Here is a 15,844-nt window from a genome sequence, read left to right as displayed (position 1 = left end):
TGCACCTTGCATGGAGGACAGCTCACATCCGTGTAATTCTTGACTTCCTCGATGAAGCCCGAATGGAACATGGTGAAGATGCCGCCGCAGATGCCACAGCTGCACGTCATGATCTTGTCAGGTGCGACATTCGTTCCTGTTGGTGGCTCTGGCGGCAACTCGGTGCCGTCGTACGGAGTCAGTCGGAGGGCGTTGCAGATGCGGTTGCATCGATGCGTGGCAAAGAAGGTCGCCATGCCGGCTTCGCCCAGGTTGCCATGGCCGTACTTGGCTGCATTCAACGAGTGGATCTGGGGGTCCGTGAAGATCGAGCCGACGCCTTGCAGGTCCACCACCATGAGCTGTCCCTTGGACTGTTCAAACGAAAAGTGCGAGAACGCTTGAGCTGTCACGACTTGGTCGTCCGCCATGGCGTCTCCGACCCAGCCACTGTTGTTGTTGTACTTTTTGTAGTCGCCTGGAATGTGTGGCTCGGCAGTAAAGAGGGGTCGGCCCGCGACTTCGTACCAGCACGTCGAGATGAAATCCACGCCATTCTCGACACATGGAGATTTGGAAAACTCGGTGGCCAACCGCTTGGCGATCGCATGCATCTCGACGTCTTCCCGAACGTGGTGGTCCATCGTTGCCGCCGTTCCAAAGTAAAACTTGGCGATCAGGTCCAGCCCCAACGTCGTATCCTGCATCCCATGCGCAGTGCGCATCGCTCCTTTCGCAAACGGCGTCGTGAGCAGCTTGATTTTGGTCGCTTGTTTTGTGGTGATGGTCACGGGCTTTGCCAAGTTGTTGCATTCGAGTCGAATCATAACGCAGTATCGGACTGCGGCAATCTCCGGACACGCCGCGACATCCGCCCAGTTGAGGGGCGTCAGCGTTGTCGGCGGAGCCCACTCGGCCCCTCCGCTTGGCGCCGCCGAGTTGTCGTAGTCGCTATCTGCATCCTCGTCGTCGTCTTCCCCAATCTGAACGAGACTGGGTATGCCCGAGCTTTTCGTCCCCACCGTCTTGCGGGCGCTCGAAATGACACTGCGCGACTTGCTTGCCTGCAGTGAATCACTGCTGATCTTCTTGACGATGTCTCCAAACTTGACGACGTCGCCCGAGGCAGACAGCGACACGGACGCGAACGACCGTTCGAGGCCATCGCTCGCCATCGTTGACATGTACTCGGCCTGCAGGATCGCGACCATTTTCGCCGTGTTCTCGGGGGCAATCTCGATAATGCGAAAGTCGATTCCGCGACGGGCAATCGTACGCATTTGCTCTTGAATGCATGGCGTCGACGGGTGCATCTCTCCACGGTAATTGTCGTGGTACAGTTTTCCGTGGCAAGGAGCATCTCCCACGAGGAGAATCACCTTTGCGTCGCACTCCCAAGGCATGTCCAGAGCCACCTCGAGGCCTCCTGGAATGTCGGCAAAGTTGCCACGGCCGCCTCCCGCCGTCAGCTGCGAGATGAAAGCGTGAACGTCGTCCGTGTTTGGCGTCAGTGAGATCGTCTCGATTCGGAGCGGGGCAGAGCTGTACGACGAGTAGTCGCGATACCCGACAAACCCGACGCGAACAGTTGCATTCGGGTGGTCGGTCTGGATGTTGGTGATGATGGTGGTCACTGCGTCCTTGGCCGCCTTGATCCACGGGCCCATCGAACTGGTGCAGTCCATCACAATGACAAGATCCAACCGGTTTGCTTGGTCGTACTTGGCCTTCATGTCGTCTCGAATCTTGTTCAAATTCTCTCGGAGGTTGGACTGCGCCGCAGCAAACGCGGCGATTTCACCGTCGCGAATGGCTTGGGCCTTGGCGTCGACTACGTGCAGCATCTTGCACTTGTCCTTGAAATTGCACCCTCCAGGAGCGTTAAAGTAGGGGCAGATGATGGGGTCTTTCGGCTTGCCTCCGAACGGTTTGACTTGTTTCTTGGGAAGCGTGGCCTTTGACGGTGGCGACGGATTCGATGGAGATCCATTGGGCTTTTCGTGTCGAAACGTGCACGCGTCGCCGTTGCGGCAGCCGTGGTTGGACAGGAAATGGACGCACACTCGATTCGGAGATCGCTCGGGTTTGGGCGGAGAAGTGGCCACGGGTTGCGTCGGTGCTTGCGATGCGAGGAGCAAGGCCAGCTGCTCTTGCACACTAGGTGCGGCCTGAACACCACCTGGCGTCTGTTGTCTTGCCAAAAGTGCCAGAAGTGCCTCCATGTTGGGCTGGGCTTGAGGCTGGGCTGGGGGCTGGGGTGCCAGTATTTGTGCTAGCTGAGCTTCGACACTCAACGGCTGAGCTGGCACAAGGCTTTGAGCTTGCTGAAGACTTGACAACGCACGGAGAAGGTCCAAGCTGGGTTGCGTGGGCGATTGGGCGACAGGAGGACTGGCCAGCATTTGGGAAATGACTTGAGCTCTCTGATTCGCTTGAAGCTGCGCGATTTGCGCCTGCAGCCGTTGGATCTCCAGGTCGCTCGCGTGCATGGCGGGCTGTGGAGGCCAGGGTGCTTGGACTGGCGCAGCTATCGCAGGATCAGCAATGACGTGGGGATACATTGCCATCGCACCTTGGCTCACAGGTGGCGCCGTCGTTCGAGCCGCCAACATTTGCTGAAGCTGGAACACAGTATCCGGGGTTGAACCTGCCGGTGCCGCAGACGCTGCCTGCCGGTACATCGCCAGGAGCCTCTCTCTGTCGTCGTTGGTCCCAGACATGTTTCCGTTTGGGCCTTCGACCCACTTGTGGCAGTAGTTTCGTCGTATTTTTAGTCCAACATCGTTTCATCGCGGATATGAATACGTACGGGATGCCACATTCGATTTGGATCATGCAAGCGGTGCGTGTATGGGCGGCTTGAGATGTCTTGATCTCGACTCTGGGATAGCTCCTCCACTACGCTGAAGAAGGAGACATTGGTCAAGTGAGCTCGCTGCTGAGCTCGGGAGCCGATGTGAACGCACCTTCGGACGTACGAACTTCGTCTTCGCGACCGCGACATGAAGTGTCGGTCTAGGATGGCCGGACGCCGCTCTTCATGGCTTCCAAGAACGGACACGTCGATGTCGTCAAGTTTCTCATCAAATACAACGCCAACGTGAACCAAGCTGATACCGTGCGTCTGGGAGAGCTGGCCCCTCCTTGACAGCGTAACATAGAACGGATGGACACCGCTCCTTGCTGCTGTTGTCGGCCAACACGTTCAAGTGGCGCAGGTGCTGCTGCGAGAGAACGCCGACCCGAATGCCAGGATCACAGGGGTTTGTGAGCCATTCGTTTTTGACTTGACCAATTCGTAGCCCCAATTGACGTCGCTCTACATTGCCGTGTCCAGTGGCAACGAGGAGTTGGTCCGTCTGCTGCTGCAGTACCAAGCGGATGCGACTCTTTGCACGTCGGTACGGATGAACGACGGCTTGTGCATCCATTTTCATCTGTGTGAGGGTAGGATGGGAAATCGCCTCTCGAAGCGGCCCTCCAGAAACAACATGCAACCATCGCGGCATTGCTCGTGACTGCTGCTTCGGTAGCCCCTGCGGAGGTCCACCCATCCCATGCCACTCTTCCAATCACATGGTTTGTGTGGTTCGTAGGCTTCGGTAGCCCCGATCGACCACGGAACGACGCTGGTAGGAGCTGCTTCTTGCACGAGGCATTCATCTCACAGGCTGTGGGTAGGCCCATCAAAGCAGCCTTCTGGAAGCGATCGAGGCCAACGACATTTCGACGATTGTGCGGCTGATCAAGGCGCAGGCCGACGTGAACCACGCTGGACCTGTACGGTTGGGCGCCTGTGGTGTCTGTGTTTGACATCTGTCCAGGACGGCACTCTCCCGTTGTGTCTTGCTGCGCTCTTGAGACGTGAATCGGTGGTTGGGATGCTCCTCATTGCCAAGGCCGACGGCAACAAGGCAAACGGGGTACCGCACTTGTTCCGAGACTACTCATGACTTGTGGCTGGCGGTAGTGTGGCGGCACGGCGCTGACGATTGCCGCGTCGAATGGGGACGTCACGATTGTGGATATGCTGCTCCAAGACGGCGTCAACATCAACTCGACCGACTCGGTACATGACAGCGTGCCTGGATCATGTCCTCATGACGTGTTGAAGAATCAAAACACCCCGTTGTTGCTTGCCGTCCAGCACGGCCACAGCCGCATCGTTCAGAGGCTCCTCGATGCCCGAGCTGACGTAACAAGACGGAATGCGGTTCGGCGCGGAGCGGTATGGACCAGAGTACTAACTCGCTCGATGCTAGGACGGCGAGACTGCGCTTGTTGTGGCGATGAAGTACTTTCGTCGAGATGAAGCCACGATTTTGCATGCCTTCGTGGCGCAACCTCCCGTCACGGTATGGGAGTCTCGTCTTCAAACAACTCCACGGATGTGCGGTAGATCGACCCGTCGGCGATTCGCGTGGTGGAGAAACTGGGCTTTGGCGGTGTCAAGTTCGTCGTCGAAAGAGCAGTCTATCGCGGCAAAGACGTTGCGATCAAGTCGGCTTTGACTCGCCAAGACACGCCCGCCCTTCTTGCCGAAGCGGACGCCATTTCCTCGTGAGTCCATCGCGCCACCGCCACAACACTGACAAGCGAGAGACAATTGTAGGGGCAACTCCCCCTACGTGATTTCTCTTGTCGGCAAGACCGACGAAGCTGACCGCCCCCACCTGGTTGTCGACTTTATGGACCAAGGCAACCTTCGCCAACACTTGGACACGAAGCTGGCTGGGACTTGCACGACTTCCGGCTTCACGACTCCCCACGTGGCATGGGTTCTTGCGAATGCCCTCCTCGACTTGCATGAAAAGGGCCTCGTGCACCGGGACCTCAGGTCGGAGCACGTCTTGCTGTCCACCACCGAGCACGTGAAGGTGGCGCATCTTGGCGGCGCGCACACGCGACTCATGAACATGTCGATGGCGGAGCTGCTGTGGACTGCGCCGGAAATCCTCTTGGGGGAATCTACGTCTCCAGCAGCTGACGTGTACGCGTTCGGGGTCATTCTCACTGAGCTCGACACGTTGCAGCGGCCGTACTGGGACCTGTCGCTCGATCCATGGGCGCTCACGGACAGCATCCGCAAAGGAGTGATCCGACCGTCCATCAGCTCCTCGAGTCCGCTTTGGTTCAAGGAGCTTGTCGACAGCTGCTTGGCGTTCAACCCAATCGAACGGCCGTCTGCCAAAACCATCGTCGAGATCCTGGAGAAGCAATGGCGCGACGTGCCAGTGCCAGTGCATGCCGTGCGGTTTCCCACTCCAAGTGCCGACGACACGTTCAAGGGAGCTACCCACACCAGCTCTGGGCTCTACGATGTCGAGTAAGTCGTTCGGTGTTTCGATCATGCAAAGTCGAGAGCGCACGCCGTTGGCCTAGCGTAGCGAGAGGCGATGACTAAACATTGAGTCTACTACGCCATTTGGAGGCTCCCGCTCCAATGCACGCAGTAGCAGTGGTGTTCGAGACGCATCCAACGACATGGGACTCTGGTCTCTGAAACGATGGGGGCGATGGTGTAGCCTGTGGGGAACAAGGTCGGCGGCTCGCTGGATCGTAGCGACACAGACAATTCAAAGTCGATGCTAGCGAAGCAGGTGTATTGCTTCTACTCCATTCACGGGAATCGTGGCAAGTCTGGAGAGTAGTATTCATGCTGTGATGGCCATTCCCGGCAGTGCCCACGGCGGCGAACACTCTTTTCCTTGGCAAGTGTTGGCGAACTCGATAGAATCGATGAATCTTTACACCATGGATACGAAGTCTACGCTGGTGCATCCAAGTTTCCCAAGGCGCGCCAGAGGTCCAGGACGAGCGTTGGAAACGCTTGCGCGACAAATCCTCCCAGGCACTGTTCTTGAAACTCGAGGTCCGACACGTCCGCAACGGGTGTCGCAGCACCGAGAGCGTCGTGAAGAGCCTGCCACATGTCTGGGGAATGGTCCCGGCCGTGCTCCTTAAAGTTGCGAATGTATCGCACCAGCGCATACACCGTGTGGTTGTACGTTCGATGCTGGTTGGTCCCCGCCAGCACCACGGGAGGCAACTTGGTCTGCCAGTTGGGGCACCGCAGGTTCTTGCACCGAGCGACGCGGGGGTGGTCGGCGCTGTACGACGCAATCGCTTGAATGTACTGGAGCTTGGTCTTGAGAGTCCACCACACTGGGTGTGCGACGACGTCGGCCATCTTGGGACGGTGGGTCGGTTGCGGTGTTGTCATCCAGTTCGCCAAGTCCAACGCTTCCTGCGTCAGCCCTGGCTGGGACATCAACACACGTCCAAGGCTGTAGACATCCGCGGCGAAAGGGTCCACCGTGCTGCCGTGCTGCGCCTCCGGTGCCGTGAGCGCAGTCGGCGTCGACCCTTGGAAGACAACCAGAAGTTTCCCACTGCCGCTCTTGGGGTCGACAAAGCAGTTTGCAGGACAAATGGCGCCGTGGGGTCGGCCATTTTCGTGCAGGTATGCCACGGCCTGGGCAATGTCATACAGGTACTTCCCTTCGCTCCAGGACTTGCCAGTGCATTTGGCAAACAAGTCGGGGACGGGCGAATCTTGGGCGCGAGAGAGGGGAATGCCGGGCGGTTCAAACAAAAGAGTGGCGTCGCTCGCGTCGGTACCAACGTACCGCACGAGAGCATGGGTGCGACTGCCGTTTGATCTCTGGAGTCGCAACAGGTCCTTGTGAAAGTTCTTGGCGGCGTCCATGTCGGCGCGGGCGACGTGCTGCTTCAACACGGTGCCCCAGTCCGTGTGCTGACCGATTGCGTACTGGTCCTTCTGTTGGGCGGTGGAAGATTGACTTTGGCGCAGAGGCGGCAGCGGCGAGATGGCAGTGGTCCGTGGTGGACTATTGGAGTTTGTGCTTGGGGGTTGCGGCGCCGCTGACGCCAGTTGCATGCGCTCACCCACGGTGAATAATGGACTGTTCGTTGTATCGACAGGGGGGTTGGGCTGTGATGAAACAGCACTGGAACGACGAAGGCCTCGGACGAAGCTAAGTCTGTCGTCGTCGAGCCCTGACAAGCTGAGTCCATGCTCGAGCAGCAGCACACACACCTTCTCATCCTTCAGATCGATAGCTCGTTGCCACAACGAGTTGCTGTCTCGCATCTGGACGGGTGCACGGGACAGCAACCACGCAAGCACTTGCAGTGCTTGAGCATTGACCGCCACGTACATCAAGTCCATCCAGTCGAGATGGGACGACGGAAACGTATCGATCAAGTACTCCACAATGGCCACCTACAGGTCAAGTGAGCGACATCATCGGCGGGGACGGGGTTACCTGGTCGTTTGCACAAGCCTCGGCCGTGGCCGTTCTCCCGTCGAAGTTCGTGGCTGTCACGTCCACGAATGGGGCGATCGCGCCCACGAGTTCCAAGTGGCCCGCCCTGGACGCCACGTGTAGCGCAGTGTCGTTGGATGCGTTCACTTTCGATGCCAGCGACATCCCGATCGTGCGAACGAGGTACCAGACCATAGGCAGGTGGTTGTGCCGACTGGCGACTGCGAGCGCGGTGCCCTCCTTGTCCCACGGCTGGACCAGAGGAAACGCTGACACAGTGGCAACGAGCGTGCTCAACGCTGCGACATCGCCAGCCTTCACGACTTCCAACAGCAACGCGCGGGTCGCGCTCACGTCGTGTGGCTGCAGAGCTCCATGGAACGACGTGTTTGGAAGTGCTGCATCTTGTGTCCCACTCCGGTGGTTGCCGCATCGCGTGCATGTCAAAGCAGGTGCCTCGTTGGAGGCGCTGCAAGTGACGCAGCTCCACATGGCCACACGATCGACCAGAATGGAAACGGTAGCAGTCGCAACGGTCGTGTAACCGATCGTTGAAGGCGCCCTGGGCAGCAGCATGAGCGACGAGGCGGCTGGCGAGGCCGCGAGTCGTTATTGCGCCGAGATGGCAGCATTCTTGCCGACAATCCCGGAGGAAATGGGACTGTTCCGCCAGGAAGTGGAGAAGATGCTGAATGCCCTGGTCAAGTCGCAAGAGAGCGAGCAGCGGCTACTCCGTCGGACACGCGAGATCATCGGGGAGATAGGAACGAACCAAGACAAGTATGCGCGAGAAAAGGAGGAGGAGATGGAGGCGTACAACTACAAGAAGAAGGTGCAGGTCGACATCGAAGTCATGTGGAGCCAAGTGGCCAACTCGCACAAGCTCGAGACGGAGAAACAGGCCAAGCTGAACGAACTCCGGACCAACATTGCGATGCTGGAGGAGCAGCTCAAGAACGGGTCGGGGTGGAGCGAAGCGCAGGAGGAAATGATGGCGAAACTCAAGCGGCAGCGCGCGGACAGCGCCAGGGAAGTCGAGACCAAGACGAACGACTTGGCGCAGATTCGAATGGAGGTGGCGTCGCTGCAAGCGCTGGTCACTGAGGCCGAAGACGAGCAGCTCAGGTACAAATTTGCGTTCTGCGTGCTTCACAAGGAGACATGGCAGACTCGAGGAGGAGCTCGCAAACGTGTCGAACGAGGTCCAGGAGAAGCGGTCGATGGCGGACAAGGAGACCCGACGCAAAGTGATGCTGGAAAAGTCGCTCAAAACCCTCAAACACGAAGCGGAGACGTTGAACGCGGAGTGGAAACGCAAGGCGGAGGCGGTTAAGGTCGGCGACGCCATGTTGAAGCAGGTGCGACCGCTGATTCCTTTGTACACATGGCTGACAGGACGACGCAGAAAGAAGCGACGCTGCGGGAAGCCAAGACGCGCATGGAAAAGTACCTCAAGCAATACGACGTTCTGTTTCGAACGACCCATCAGTTCACAGAAGCAATGGAAACCCAATGGCAAAAGTACGCGGCCATGTCTGGCCGTCGAGTGATGGGAGGGCCGTAGAAATGTCGAGTTGCAGAAAGAAAACACCCAAACGGAAGCGGAGATTCGGGCGAAGGAAGAGATCGTGGCCAAGATCGAGAAGGACTGCGCCAAGATCGAGCAACTCGTGGGTCTTACCAAGGAAAAGATCGGTCAAGTCAACCAAGCCAAAGGTAGTACACGCGCCAGTCCACTTTGCCTTGACACGGTCGTCCAGACAAGATCGATGCCACGAAGGACGAGTACAAGGTCGCGTTAAACGAACTGGTCAACGTCACGATCGAAGTCGAGCGAAAGCATGGCGAAGCGATGAGGAAGACCCTCGACGATTTGTTGCGTCAGCGTGAGCTGGTTGGACGTGGTGATCCCGTGGCCTCTCTGACGTGCCTGTCCCCAGGTCAACAAAATGCTCGTGCGCGCGGCCGACACCGCCCAGGGGACCCACGACTTGACCAAAATCCAAGAAAACACGACAAAGAACCTGGAAAACGAAATCAATGGATACCGCCAAAGCGTCAAACAGCAGCGGTACAGAGTTGGTGCAGCGTGACCACTGACGACGTCACAGGGACATGGTCCAGCAGCTCGTGTCGGAGCGGGATCGGTACGACAAGGAGGCCGAGGTGGCCCATCGAAAGTATCGCGCAGCAGTCGAGGAAGCCAAGCTTCAGGACCTCCAAGTACGTCCTCCCTCGTTGCTGCGACTGCGCCAACGAATGGAGCAGGTGACGTCGCTGCAAGACAAAATCGCGGAAGGAGAAACCCGGCTCAAGCAACAACAAAACTTGTACGAGGCCGTTCGCAGCGACCGCAACCTGTACAGCAAGAGCTTGATTGAGTCGCAAGAAGAGATTGCCGACATGAAGCGCAAGTTCAAGATCATGAACCACCAAATCGAGCAGCTCAAGGAAGAGATTACGACCAAGGACCATTGCCTCGTGAAGGAGCACTTTGACCACCACAAAGTCGACAAGGTTGGCGTCGGCGCTTGGATCGGTCCTCACGACGGCGCGTAGGAGAAAGAAACACTCAAAGCCGAACTGACGCGGATCAAGAAGCAGATCCAGAGCTCCGAACAGATCATCGCCAACCAAGTAGGCAGCACCAAGCGAACGGACGATTGAGGCGACATGTGTAGGAGCAAGAAATCTCGAAACTCGCGTCGATCATTCAAGAGGCGGACGATGAGAAGCAGCGCCAGGTGAAGGAATTCAACGCAGTCGTCAACGATCGAGACAACCTGCGGGCACAGTGGATCCTTCGCAAGTATGCGATCCGCGTTCACAGAGTCCTGTGGCCTGACGGCCGGACGTAGCGAGGAGCTGAAAGCGCTTTACGAAAAGATCAAGATCCAAAAGTCGACATTGAGCATCGGTCAAGTGCAGTACGAGGAGCGCGTCAAGGAGGTCGACCAGTTGGAGAAGAGGGTTCAGGATCTTGTGGACGAGTTCAAGAAGACGCAAAACCAAATTGCGTGCACGGGGTTCGTATCGAATCCAGCCACTGTGACGGGAAGATGGTGGTGGATAGGGACCTGAAGGCCGAGCTGCTACGTTTGGAGGGAGACCTGCTCCAAGAGCGAACGAAGATCAAGGCGCTGTCGGAGGTGCGCGACGACCATCGTCGACGCGAGGATGGCCGACGAGCGGAATGTGGGTAGGAGCTGGACCACCCCCTCAACGTCCATCGGTGGCGCAAGTTGGAAGGCAGCGATCCAAAACGACTCGACATGGTGCGGCGAAGTCGAGGGACGCCGTGCTGACACAACTCGACTAGATTCGAAAGATTCATGCGCTGCAGAAGAAAACGATCAAAAAGTGCGAAGAAGCGTGCATGAAAGGTGGTTCGCGTCGCCGGTGCTGCTGCTGCTGCTGCTGATCGTGCCATGGTTAGATTTGCTGATTGTGGAAAAGGAAAAGCTGTACGTCGAGCTCAAGAACGTCTTGGCGCGGCAGCCCGGACCCGAAGTGGCTGAGCAGCTCGTCGTGTATCAAGAAAACCTCAAGAAGAAGCAGGCGCAAATGAAAGGTCTCGCTGCCGTCAATTTCGCGTCCTCACGCGCAGTCGTAGGCATGGAGAACGAGCTCGAGATGTACAAGGCCCAAGTTCGAGAATACAAACACGACCTCGAGCACATTGACCGAGACATGCAAGCGCTGCGTGACAAGTGGTTCAACAGTCTCCATGTGGACCATTTTCCCGACCACCAACCACATGATGAGCAAGTTGCCGCGCCTGTGTAAGATATTTCTTGCAGCGATCGATCGCCGTATCAATGAGTTCCGTTAGAATGGAGAGACCGAAGCCCCAACTCCCCCCTGTTCCCGCCCCCATTGATGAATCCATGTTTGCTTTGATGTAGCTGTCGGCCTCGTTGGCTGTGGAGCGAATGTTACGAAAGGCTGGTGGAAACTCTCGGGAGAGGGCATAGAGTATGGTGCGGTTTGGAGTAGACCAACGATGATGGCTTTTACCCGTACGAGTCGTCTTCATCACTTTGCTCAAAAGTAACCAAGCTTGGGCCAAACGAATTTTCGACGATCTCGAGAGGTGTGGAGCGAACATTTCGCCAAAGACAACTGCAACTCTGCTTTGATCACAATGAAATGAAAGTTGCTGGGGCGATCCAAGGCCATCCTACAGCGCCGCCTGTAGAGATAATAGTCACCATCGCTGTCAACACGAACCGCACCATACTATATTGCCCTATTCGCTCGATTCAACGTAGAGCTCGAGTTGTGCGCCGACAGACACCGGTCTGAAGATGCTGGATGAACATTCGCGTACTTTCGTTCGCCGTCACGATGAAAGATCGGGAGGAACGCGAGAGAGTTGAAAAGGCCATGAAGTCATTTGAAGCGTTTAACTCTCATTAGGTTGATTTTGCTACAAGATATTTCTTGTGAACTTTCCCGGTGAAAGTTTCATCAGTTCCCACAGGGGATTTCTGTGTTGAAAAAATCTTGTGACACAAGGTCATATGTAAATAAGTAATCGTCGGACGAAGCGCCCGACTTTTTTTATCATTTGGATGCATTTTCAATACAAAATGCAAGTCGAGGATTAAAAAGTCCAACTTACACAAAACGTCGGACGGAAATCCTGTACCCATTGATTGGCAACAAAGACCCAAGTATGGAAGATGCAACACATGACCCTTCGGAAACCAACACGTCCCGCCAGCAGTACAGGACCTGCGAGACAACCGCCTCGCTATGAGCTCGAAGAAGGGCTATCGCAGTGGGGTTAACCAGATCGTGGCTTGACTTCGAGAGTCCGGCCGCTCACACATGGTGAACACCGACGGCACAATCAACCTTGTCATCTTTGACTACGCAAACTTCACCGAATTTGTCCTTTACAAGTACAAGATTGCCAAGGTTTCACTTCAAACCCTTTCAGGTTATCGTTCGGCGATCAAGGACTACTACGAAAGACACAAGGTACCTCTTCCTGCGGGATATGCCTCTGATGTTACTGCTATTTTTGAAGGTGCGAGAGAATATGTTGTGACGAAGGCAATCATGTCCTTCAAATAGGTATCCTCAGGCTGTGCGCGAGCGAGGCCCAGGCCGGATCGATCAAGGCTTGTGGAAAGCAGCCCCTCCGATACCTCCAATACGTTGAACTCTGCAAGCAAAATCGCAAGAAGCTTGACGCCGGCTTCACGCACCTCTTCCTAACGTGACCTGGAACCTCATGTGCCATTCAAAATCAACTTCAACACTACGCATTGATCACCTTTCTGACGAAGAAGACTCCATCGGCGTGACATTATTCAAGTCAAAAACCGACCAGGGCGGGACAAAACGGAGTGACCCAAAGCACAACTATGCGAACCCTTTGAAAACGGAGACATGCTGTATCCTCGCTTTGGCTGCTTACCTTGCTTGCAACTCGGAACACGACTCAGGCAATTTATTTCCTGGTGCTTCTCAGCGTGACTGATTCGGCCGCAGTTTGTCTCAGCTTGTTGAACAAGCACTGCCCACCGTTTCAAGCTCTGTCGGGACACATTCACTCCGCAATCGGGGTTTCGGGGCTTGCTAACGTTGCTCGCCGGAAGAAAGGACGTTCGGGCAGGCCGCCTGCACGCACGTTGGCAGAACTAGAGGCAGCAATCAAGAACGTCGCACTTCACTTGCGCAGGTCTCTAGCGATGTTAGCATCTGACAGCGGCATCCACAAAACTACTCTCTGGCGGCTTCTTAAGTACAATAAACTGAAACGACGAACCAGTCGTATTAAGTCCTTGCTACCGATGCACACAATGCTGCCCGCGTTGTTTTTGCTCGTTTTTTTCTTCGCGAGGCTCGAACACAACAGCCTCTGGCATGACATGCTGGATTGCGTCCACATAGACGAGAAATGGTTTTACGTCACGTTGGTCAACCGTCGCTACTACCTCTGGCACGACGAGCCCATACTCGTGCGCAAATGTTCGTTCAAACGGCGTATCGTCAAGGCCATGTTTCTAACGGCGATGGCCCGCTCTCGGTACGACAGCGCAAGGAAAACGATATGGGACGGCAAGATCGGGATGTGGCCGTTCGTCACCAAGATGCCTACACGAAGAACAAGCAAGAATCGAGTGCGTGGTACTATTGTCACATCACCAATTACTGTGACCAAGCCAATCTATCGGGACTTCCTGTTGGTGCTTGTCATCCCGAACATCTAGCGTTTGTGGCCCGGTCGTGACAAGCCTATTTTCATTCAGCAGGACAATGCTCGACCACACGTTGGTGTGGACGTTCGTGCCGTGGCCGCTGCGGGTTGTTCCGACGGATGGCAGATCCAACAGGTTAGTCAGCCCCCCATGCCCGGATTTCAATGTTCTGGACTTAGGGTTTTTTAACTCTATTCAAGCACTGCAGCACCGACAGGTTGTCACTGACATTGACGAGCTGATCGAGGCGGTTCAATGTGCATTCGACGAGCTTGATTTTCGTGTGCTGGACAAGACCTTCATGACCCTCCAAAAGATCATGGAGGAGTCGTTGACGATGGACGTGGACAACTTGTACAAATTGCCCCAGTAACATCAGGACAACCTAGCCAGGCATTGACCCGTGAGCCCCCGCTTGGAATGTGACCCAGAATTAGTTTCTGCCATCGAAGCCATGAATAGACGAATAGACTTTGAGCGTAGAGAAGGTAACCTATCGAGTGTGCTTGCGACGTGTTCGCTAAAGGGTTCGATCAATTTGTCCAATTTTGATAAACTCTGCACAATGGTTGATGATATGGGCACTGAAGCCGACGCCTAAGAATGAATCACACCATGTTTACCTTTGTCGTGAAAGTACAAAATTGAATAAAAACACAGTTTTGATATGTTTCGAGTATCCAAATATTAAAATTAAAAACAGGCAAAATGAGCTGTCTCCACCTTTTTGGAACGGAGGAAGTATATCGTGCATAAATGGAATCGAGTAGGAATAGTTTCAGAGATGCGAAGCAGACCTGAAGGGGAGAGTCGTGTATAATGTATACTTGGTATAATCACTTGAAGGTGACGGTAGCATCACATAAGTCTGTCTCACCTTCGGGGCAAGCACGGAACGAGCAAGCGCACGACCCCCAGGACGGCTCGCGTCGGGCTGCAGGGAACGACGGAAATCCTTCCCCCGTGGTACTCGACCATACTTCTGGAATTTTAATATAACAGTTTTCCCCCGCATTAGGAGACAGTTGCACGTAATTATTTTTCAGGGGTATATTGTCATGACGCGTATTTAGTTACGAGGTGGCGTGTTGATATCTGATTGGCCGTGAAGAAACATATTTTTTGCATGCATTGTGGAGGATCGTAGAGAGGACAACGCATTCGGCAATTCGACCGCCGTCGCGAACATGACGGACACTGCACAAGACCATCGCATCGCCCGCGCACCGCATCTCTGGGCCCTTGGTGTCGGCGCCGTCATCAGTGGCGACTCTTTTGGGTGGCAAACCGCGCTGTCGGCTGGGTTTCTTGGCCTGGTTGTCAACCTCGTGATTGCGTCGGCGCTGTACATACTCCTGTCGTTCTCGATCACCGAGCTGTCGACGTCCAATCCTTGTGGTGGTGGGCCATATGCATTTGCCCACCGCGCGTTGGGGTCGACCGCGGCATACTTTGCTGGGCTGGCCGAAGTGCTCAAGGTGGTGGTGACGGTCGCGGTGATTTCCATAGGCATCGGGTCGTACATGAACCAACTCCTGCGCCAGGTAGAAGGCAAGGGCCCAATCTGGTGGGTTATGTTCTACGTCTTGTTTACCGTGCTCAACTTCAGCGGTGTGGCGCTGTCGTTCCGCGTCTAGGTCGCCAAGACAGTGCTGTCAGTCGAGATCCTCCTTTTGTTTTACATGGGCGCGATCTCTAAAGTCGACTACGGCTTGTGGGTGAAGCAACAGGACTGGGAGTGGAAAGACAACGCGCCTGGCCTTGTCAACGGGTTCTCGTTCGCAATGTGGTTCTTCCTTGGAATTGAAGAGCTGCCGCTTGCTATCGAAGACACGATCGACCTGCACGTGAACATGCCGAAAGGTCTCCTTTCGTCCATCGCTACGTTGCTTGTCCTGGCATTTGCAACGTCCTTCTTCAACACGGCCATCGCGCCTGGGGCTGCGGCCATCTTTGCATCGGTGTCGCCGCTCTTGGACGGATACAAGACCGTCTTTGGCGACAACAGCGTCACATCGGGGTTCTCTTGGCTGTTAATCGTCGGCCTCTTGGCGAGCTTCCACTCGTTCATCTATTGCATGGCGCGCCTTGTGCCATCTTTACGATCATCCACCAAGGATCGGCCAGCACCGATTTTTTGGTGTCGATCGTGATTGCGGCCATTTACTTGTCCTGGGTGCCGTCTGGTTCGTCGGGTTCGTTCGCCACCACATCCATCCGCTGCGCTTGCTCCACGACGGCTACGTCCATGTCGAGTCGCCCGCAGCGAAAGGAACGACCGCGTAAGGAACCGTGTGCTGCACTTGGTATTCTTTGCCTGGACCATGGTGGAATTGGCGAAATGTGCTCCGATTGCAAAATGGA

The 15,844-nt window shown here is 55.7% G+C and overlaps 7 protein-coding genes across 7 annotated transcripts; 5 read left to right on the top strand and 2 right to left on the bottom strand.

Moving 5' to 3' along the window:
- Nucleotides 1-117: 117 nt before the first annotated feature.
- H310_14702 (hypothetical protein) lies at nucleotides 118-2,699 on the bottom strand (the record flags this gene model as incomplete). Its single annotated transcript, XM_008882606.1, has 2 exons — nucleotides 118-148; nucleotides 175-2,699. 2 exons carry the CDS (start codon nucleotides 2,697-2,699, stop codon nucleotides 118-120), a joined length of 2,556 nt encoding a protein of 851 aa, XP_008880828.1.
- A 72-nt stretch (nucleotides 2,700-2,771) lies between these two features.
- H310_14701 (TKL protein kinase) lies at nucleotides 2,772-5,403 on the top strand. Its single transcript, XM_008882605.1, has 14 exons — nucleotides 2,772-2,821; nucleotides 2,870-2,953; nucleotides 2,999-3,097; nucleotides 3,141-3,242; nucleotides 3,282-3,380; nucleotides 3,431-3,523; nucleotides 3,576-3,611; nucleotides 3,661-3,759; nucleotides 3,804-3,902; nucleotides 3,950-4,048; nucleotides 4,094-4,192; nucleotides 4,242-4,334; nucleotides 4,379-4,539; nucleotides 4,592-5,403. Exons 1-14 carry the CDS (start codon nucleotides 2,777-2,779, stop codon nucleotides 5,307-5,309), a joined length of 1,926 nt encoding a protein of 641 aa, XP_008880827.1. The 5' UTR covers nucleotides 2,772-2,776; the 3' UTR covers nucleotides 5,310-5,403.
- A 294-nt stretch (nucleotides 5,404-5,697) lies between these two features.
- H310_14700 (hypothetical protein) lies at nucleotides 5,698-7,788 on the bottom strand. The gene is made up of 2 exons (XM_008882604.1): nucleotides 7,269-7,788; nucleotides 5,698-7,225 (listed from the first exon to the last, which is right to left on the bottom strand). The coding sequence occupies exons 1-2, from the start codon at nucleotides 7,758-7,760 to the stop codon at nucleotides 5,747-5,749; spliced, it is 1,971 nt and encodes a 656-aa protein (XP_008880826.1). The 5' UTR covers nucleotides 7,761-7,788; the 3' UTR covers nucleotides 5,698-5,746.
- Nucleotides 7,789-7,796: 8 nt separating this feature from the next.
- On the top strand, nucleotides 7,797-11,515 carry H310_14699 (hypothetical protein). Its single transcript, XM_008882603.1, has 17 exons — nucleotides 7,797-8,393; nucleotides 8,437-8,626; nucleotides 8,674-8,789; nucleotides 8,833-8,984; nucleotides 9,029-9,162; nucleotides 9,209-9,339; nucleotides 9,380-9,491; nucleotides 9,537-9,785; nucleotides 9,828-9,905; nucleotides 9,950-10,077; nucleotides 10,127-10,294; nucleotides 10,342-10,417; nucleotides 10,472-10,543; nucleotides 10,588-10,651; nucleotides 10,705-10,839; nucleotides 10,882-11,050; nucleotides 11,101-11,515. The coding sequence occupies exons 1-17, from the start codon at nucleotides 7,843-7,845 to the stop codon at nucleotides 11,171-11,173; spliced, it is 2,598 nt and encodes an 865-aa protein (XP_008880825.1). The 5' UTR covers nucleotides 7,797-7,842; the 3' UTR covers nucleotides 11,174-11,515.
- Nucleotides 11,516-12,101: 586 nt separating this feature from the next.
- H310_14698 (hypothetical protein) lies at nucleotides 12,102-12,499 on the top strand (the record flags this gene model as incomplete). Its single annotated transcript, XM_008882602.1, has 2 exons — nucleotides 12,102-12,303; nucleotides 12,351-12,499. The coding sequence occupies 2 exons, from the start codon at nucleotides 12,102-12,104 to the stop codon at nucleotides 12,497-12,499; spliced, it is 351 nt and encodes a 116-aa protein (XP_008880824.1).
- Nucleotides 12,500-13,248: 749 nt separating this feature from the next.
- H310_14697 (hypothetical protein) lies at nucleotides 13,249-13,853 on the top strand (the record flags this gene model as incomplete). Its single annotated transcript, XM_008882601.1, has 2 exons — nucleotides 13,249-13,402; nucleotides 13,660-13,853. 2 exons carry the CDS (start codon nucleotides 13,249-13,251, stop codon nucleotides 13,851-13,853), a joined length of 348 nt encoding a protein of 115 aa, XP_008880823.1.
- Nucleotides 13,854-14,667: 814 nt separating this feature from the next.
- Nucleotides 14,668-15,633, top strand: H310_14696 (hypothetical protein; the record flags this gene model as incomplete). The annotated part of the gene is made up of 2 exons (XM_008882600.1): nucleotides 14,668-15,024; nucleotides 15,118-15,633. 2 exons carry the CDS (start codon nucleotides 14,668-14,670, stop codon nucleotides 15,631-15,633), a joined length of 873 nt encoding a protein of 290 aa, XP_008880822.1.
- Between the last annotated feature and the right edge of the window lie 211 nt (nucleotides 15,634-15,844).

The sequence above is a fragment of the Aphanomyces invadans genome, assembly GCF_000520115.1.
Source record: "Aphanomyces invadans strain NJM9701 unplaced genomic scaffold supercont1.82, whole genome shotgun sequence".
Taxonomy (NCBI): Eukaryota; Oomycota; class Saprolegniomycetes; order Saprolegniales; family Verrucalvaceae; genus Aphanomyces; species Aphanomyces invadans.
The sequence above is the reverse complement of the archived record's forward strand: the minus strand, read 5'-3'. Positions and strand labels throughout refer to the sequence as shown.

Excerpts from the sequence above, each read along its gene's own strand:
- H310_14701 (XM_008882605.1), top strand. The coding sequence starts at position 2,777 with ATGAATACGTACGGGATGCCACATTCGATTTGGATCATGCAAGCG. Across the intron at positions 2,954-2,998 it reads ATGTGAACGCACCTTCGGAC|GATGGCCGGACGCCGCTCTT; the intron begins GTACGAACTTCG and ends GTGTCGGTCTAG. Across the intron at positions 3,612-3,660 it reads TCGACCACGGAACGACGCTG|GCCCATCAAAGCAGCCTTCT; the intron begins GTAGGAGCTGCT and ends GGCTGTGGGTAG.
- H310_14700 (XM_008882604.1), bottom strand. The coding sequence starts at position 7,760 with ATGTGGAGCTGCGTCACTTGCAGCGCCTCCAACGAGGCACCTGCTTTG. Across the intron at positions 7,226-7,268 it reads AGGCTTGTGCAAACGACCAG|GTGGCCATTGTGGAGTACTT; the intron begins GTAACCCCGTCC and ends CTTGACCTGTAG.
- H310_14699 (XM_008882603.1), top strand. The coding sequence starts at position 7,843 with ATGAGCGACGAGGCGGCTGGCGAGGCCGCGAGTCGTTATTGCGCCGAG. Across the intron at positions 8,985-9,028 it reads TCAAGTCAACCAAGCCAAAG|ACAAGATCGATGCCACGAAG; the intron begins GTAGTACACGCG and ends ACGGTCGTCCAG. Across the intron at positions 10,544-10,587 it reads ATCCAAAACGACTCGACATG|ATTCGAAAGATTCATGCGCT; the intron begins GTGCGGCGAAGT and ends CAACTCGACTAG.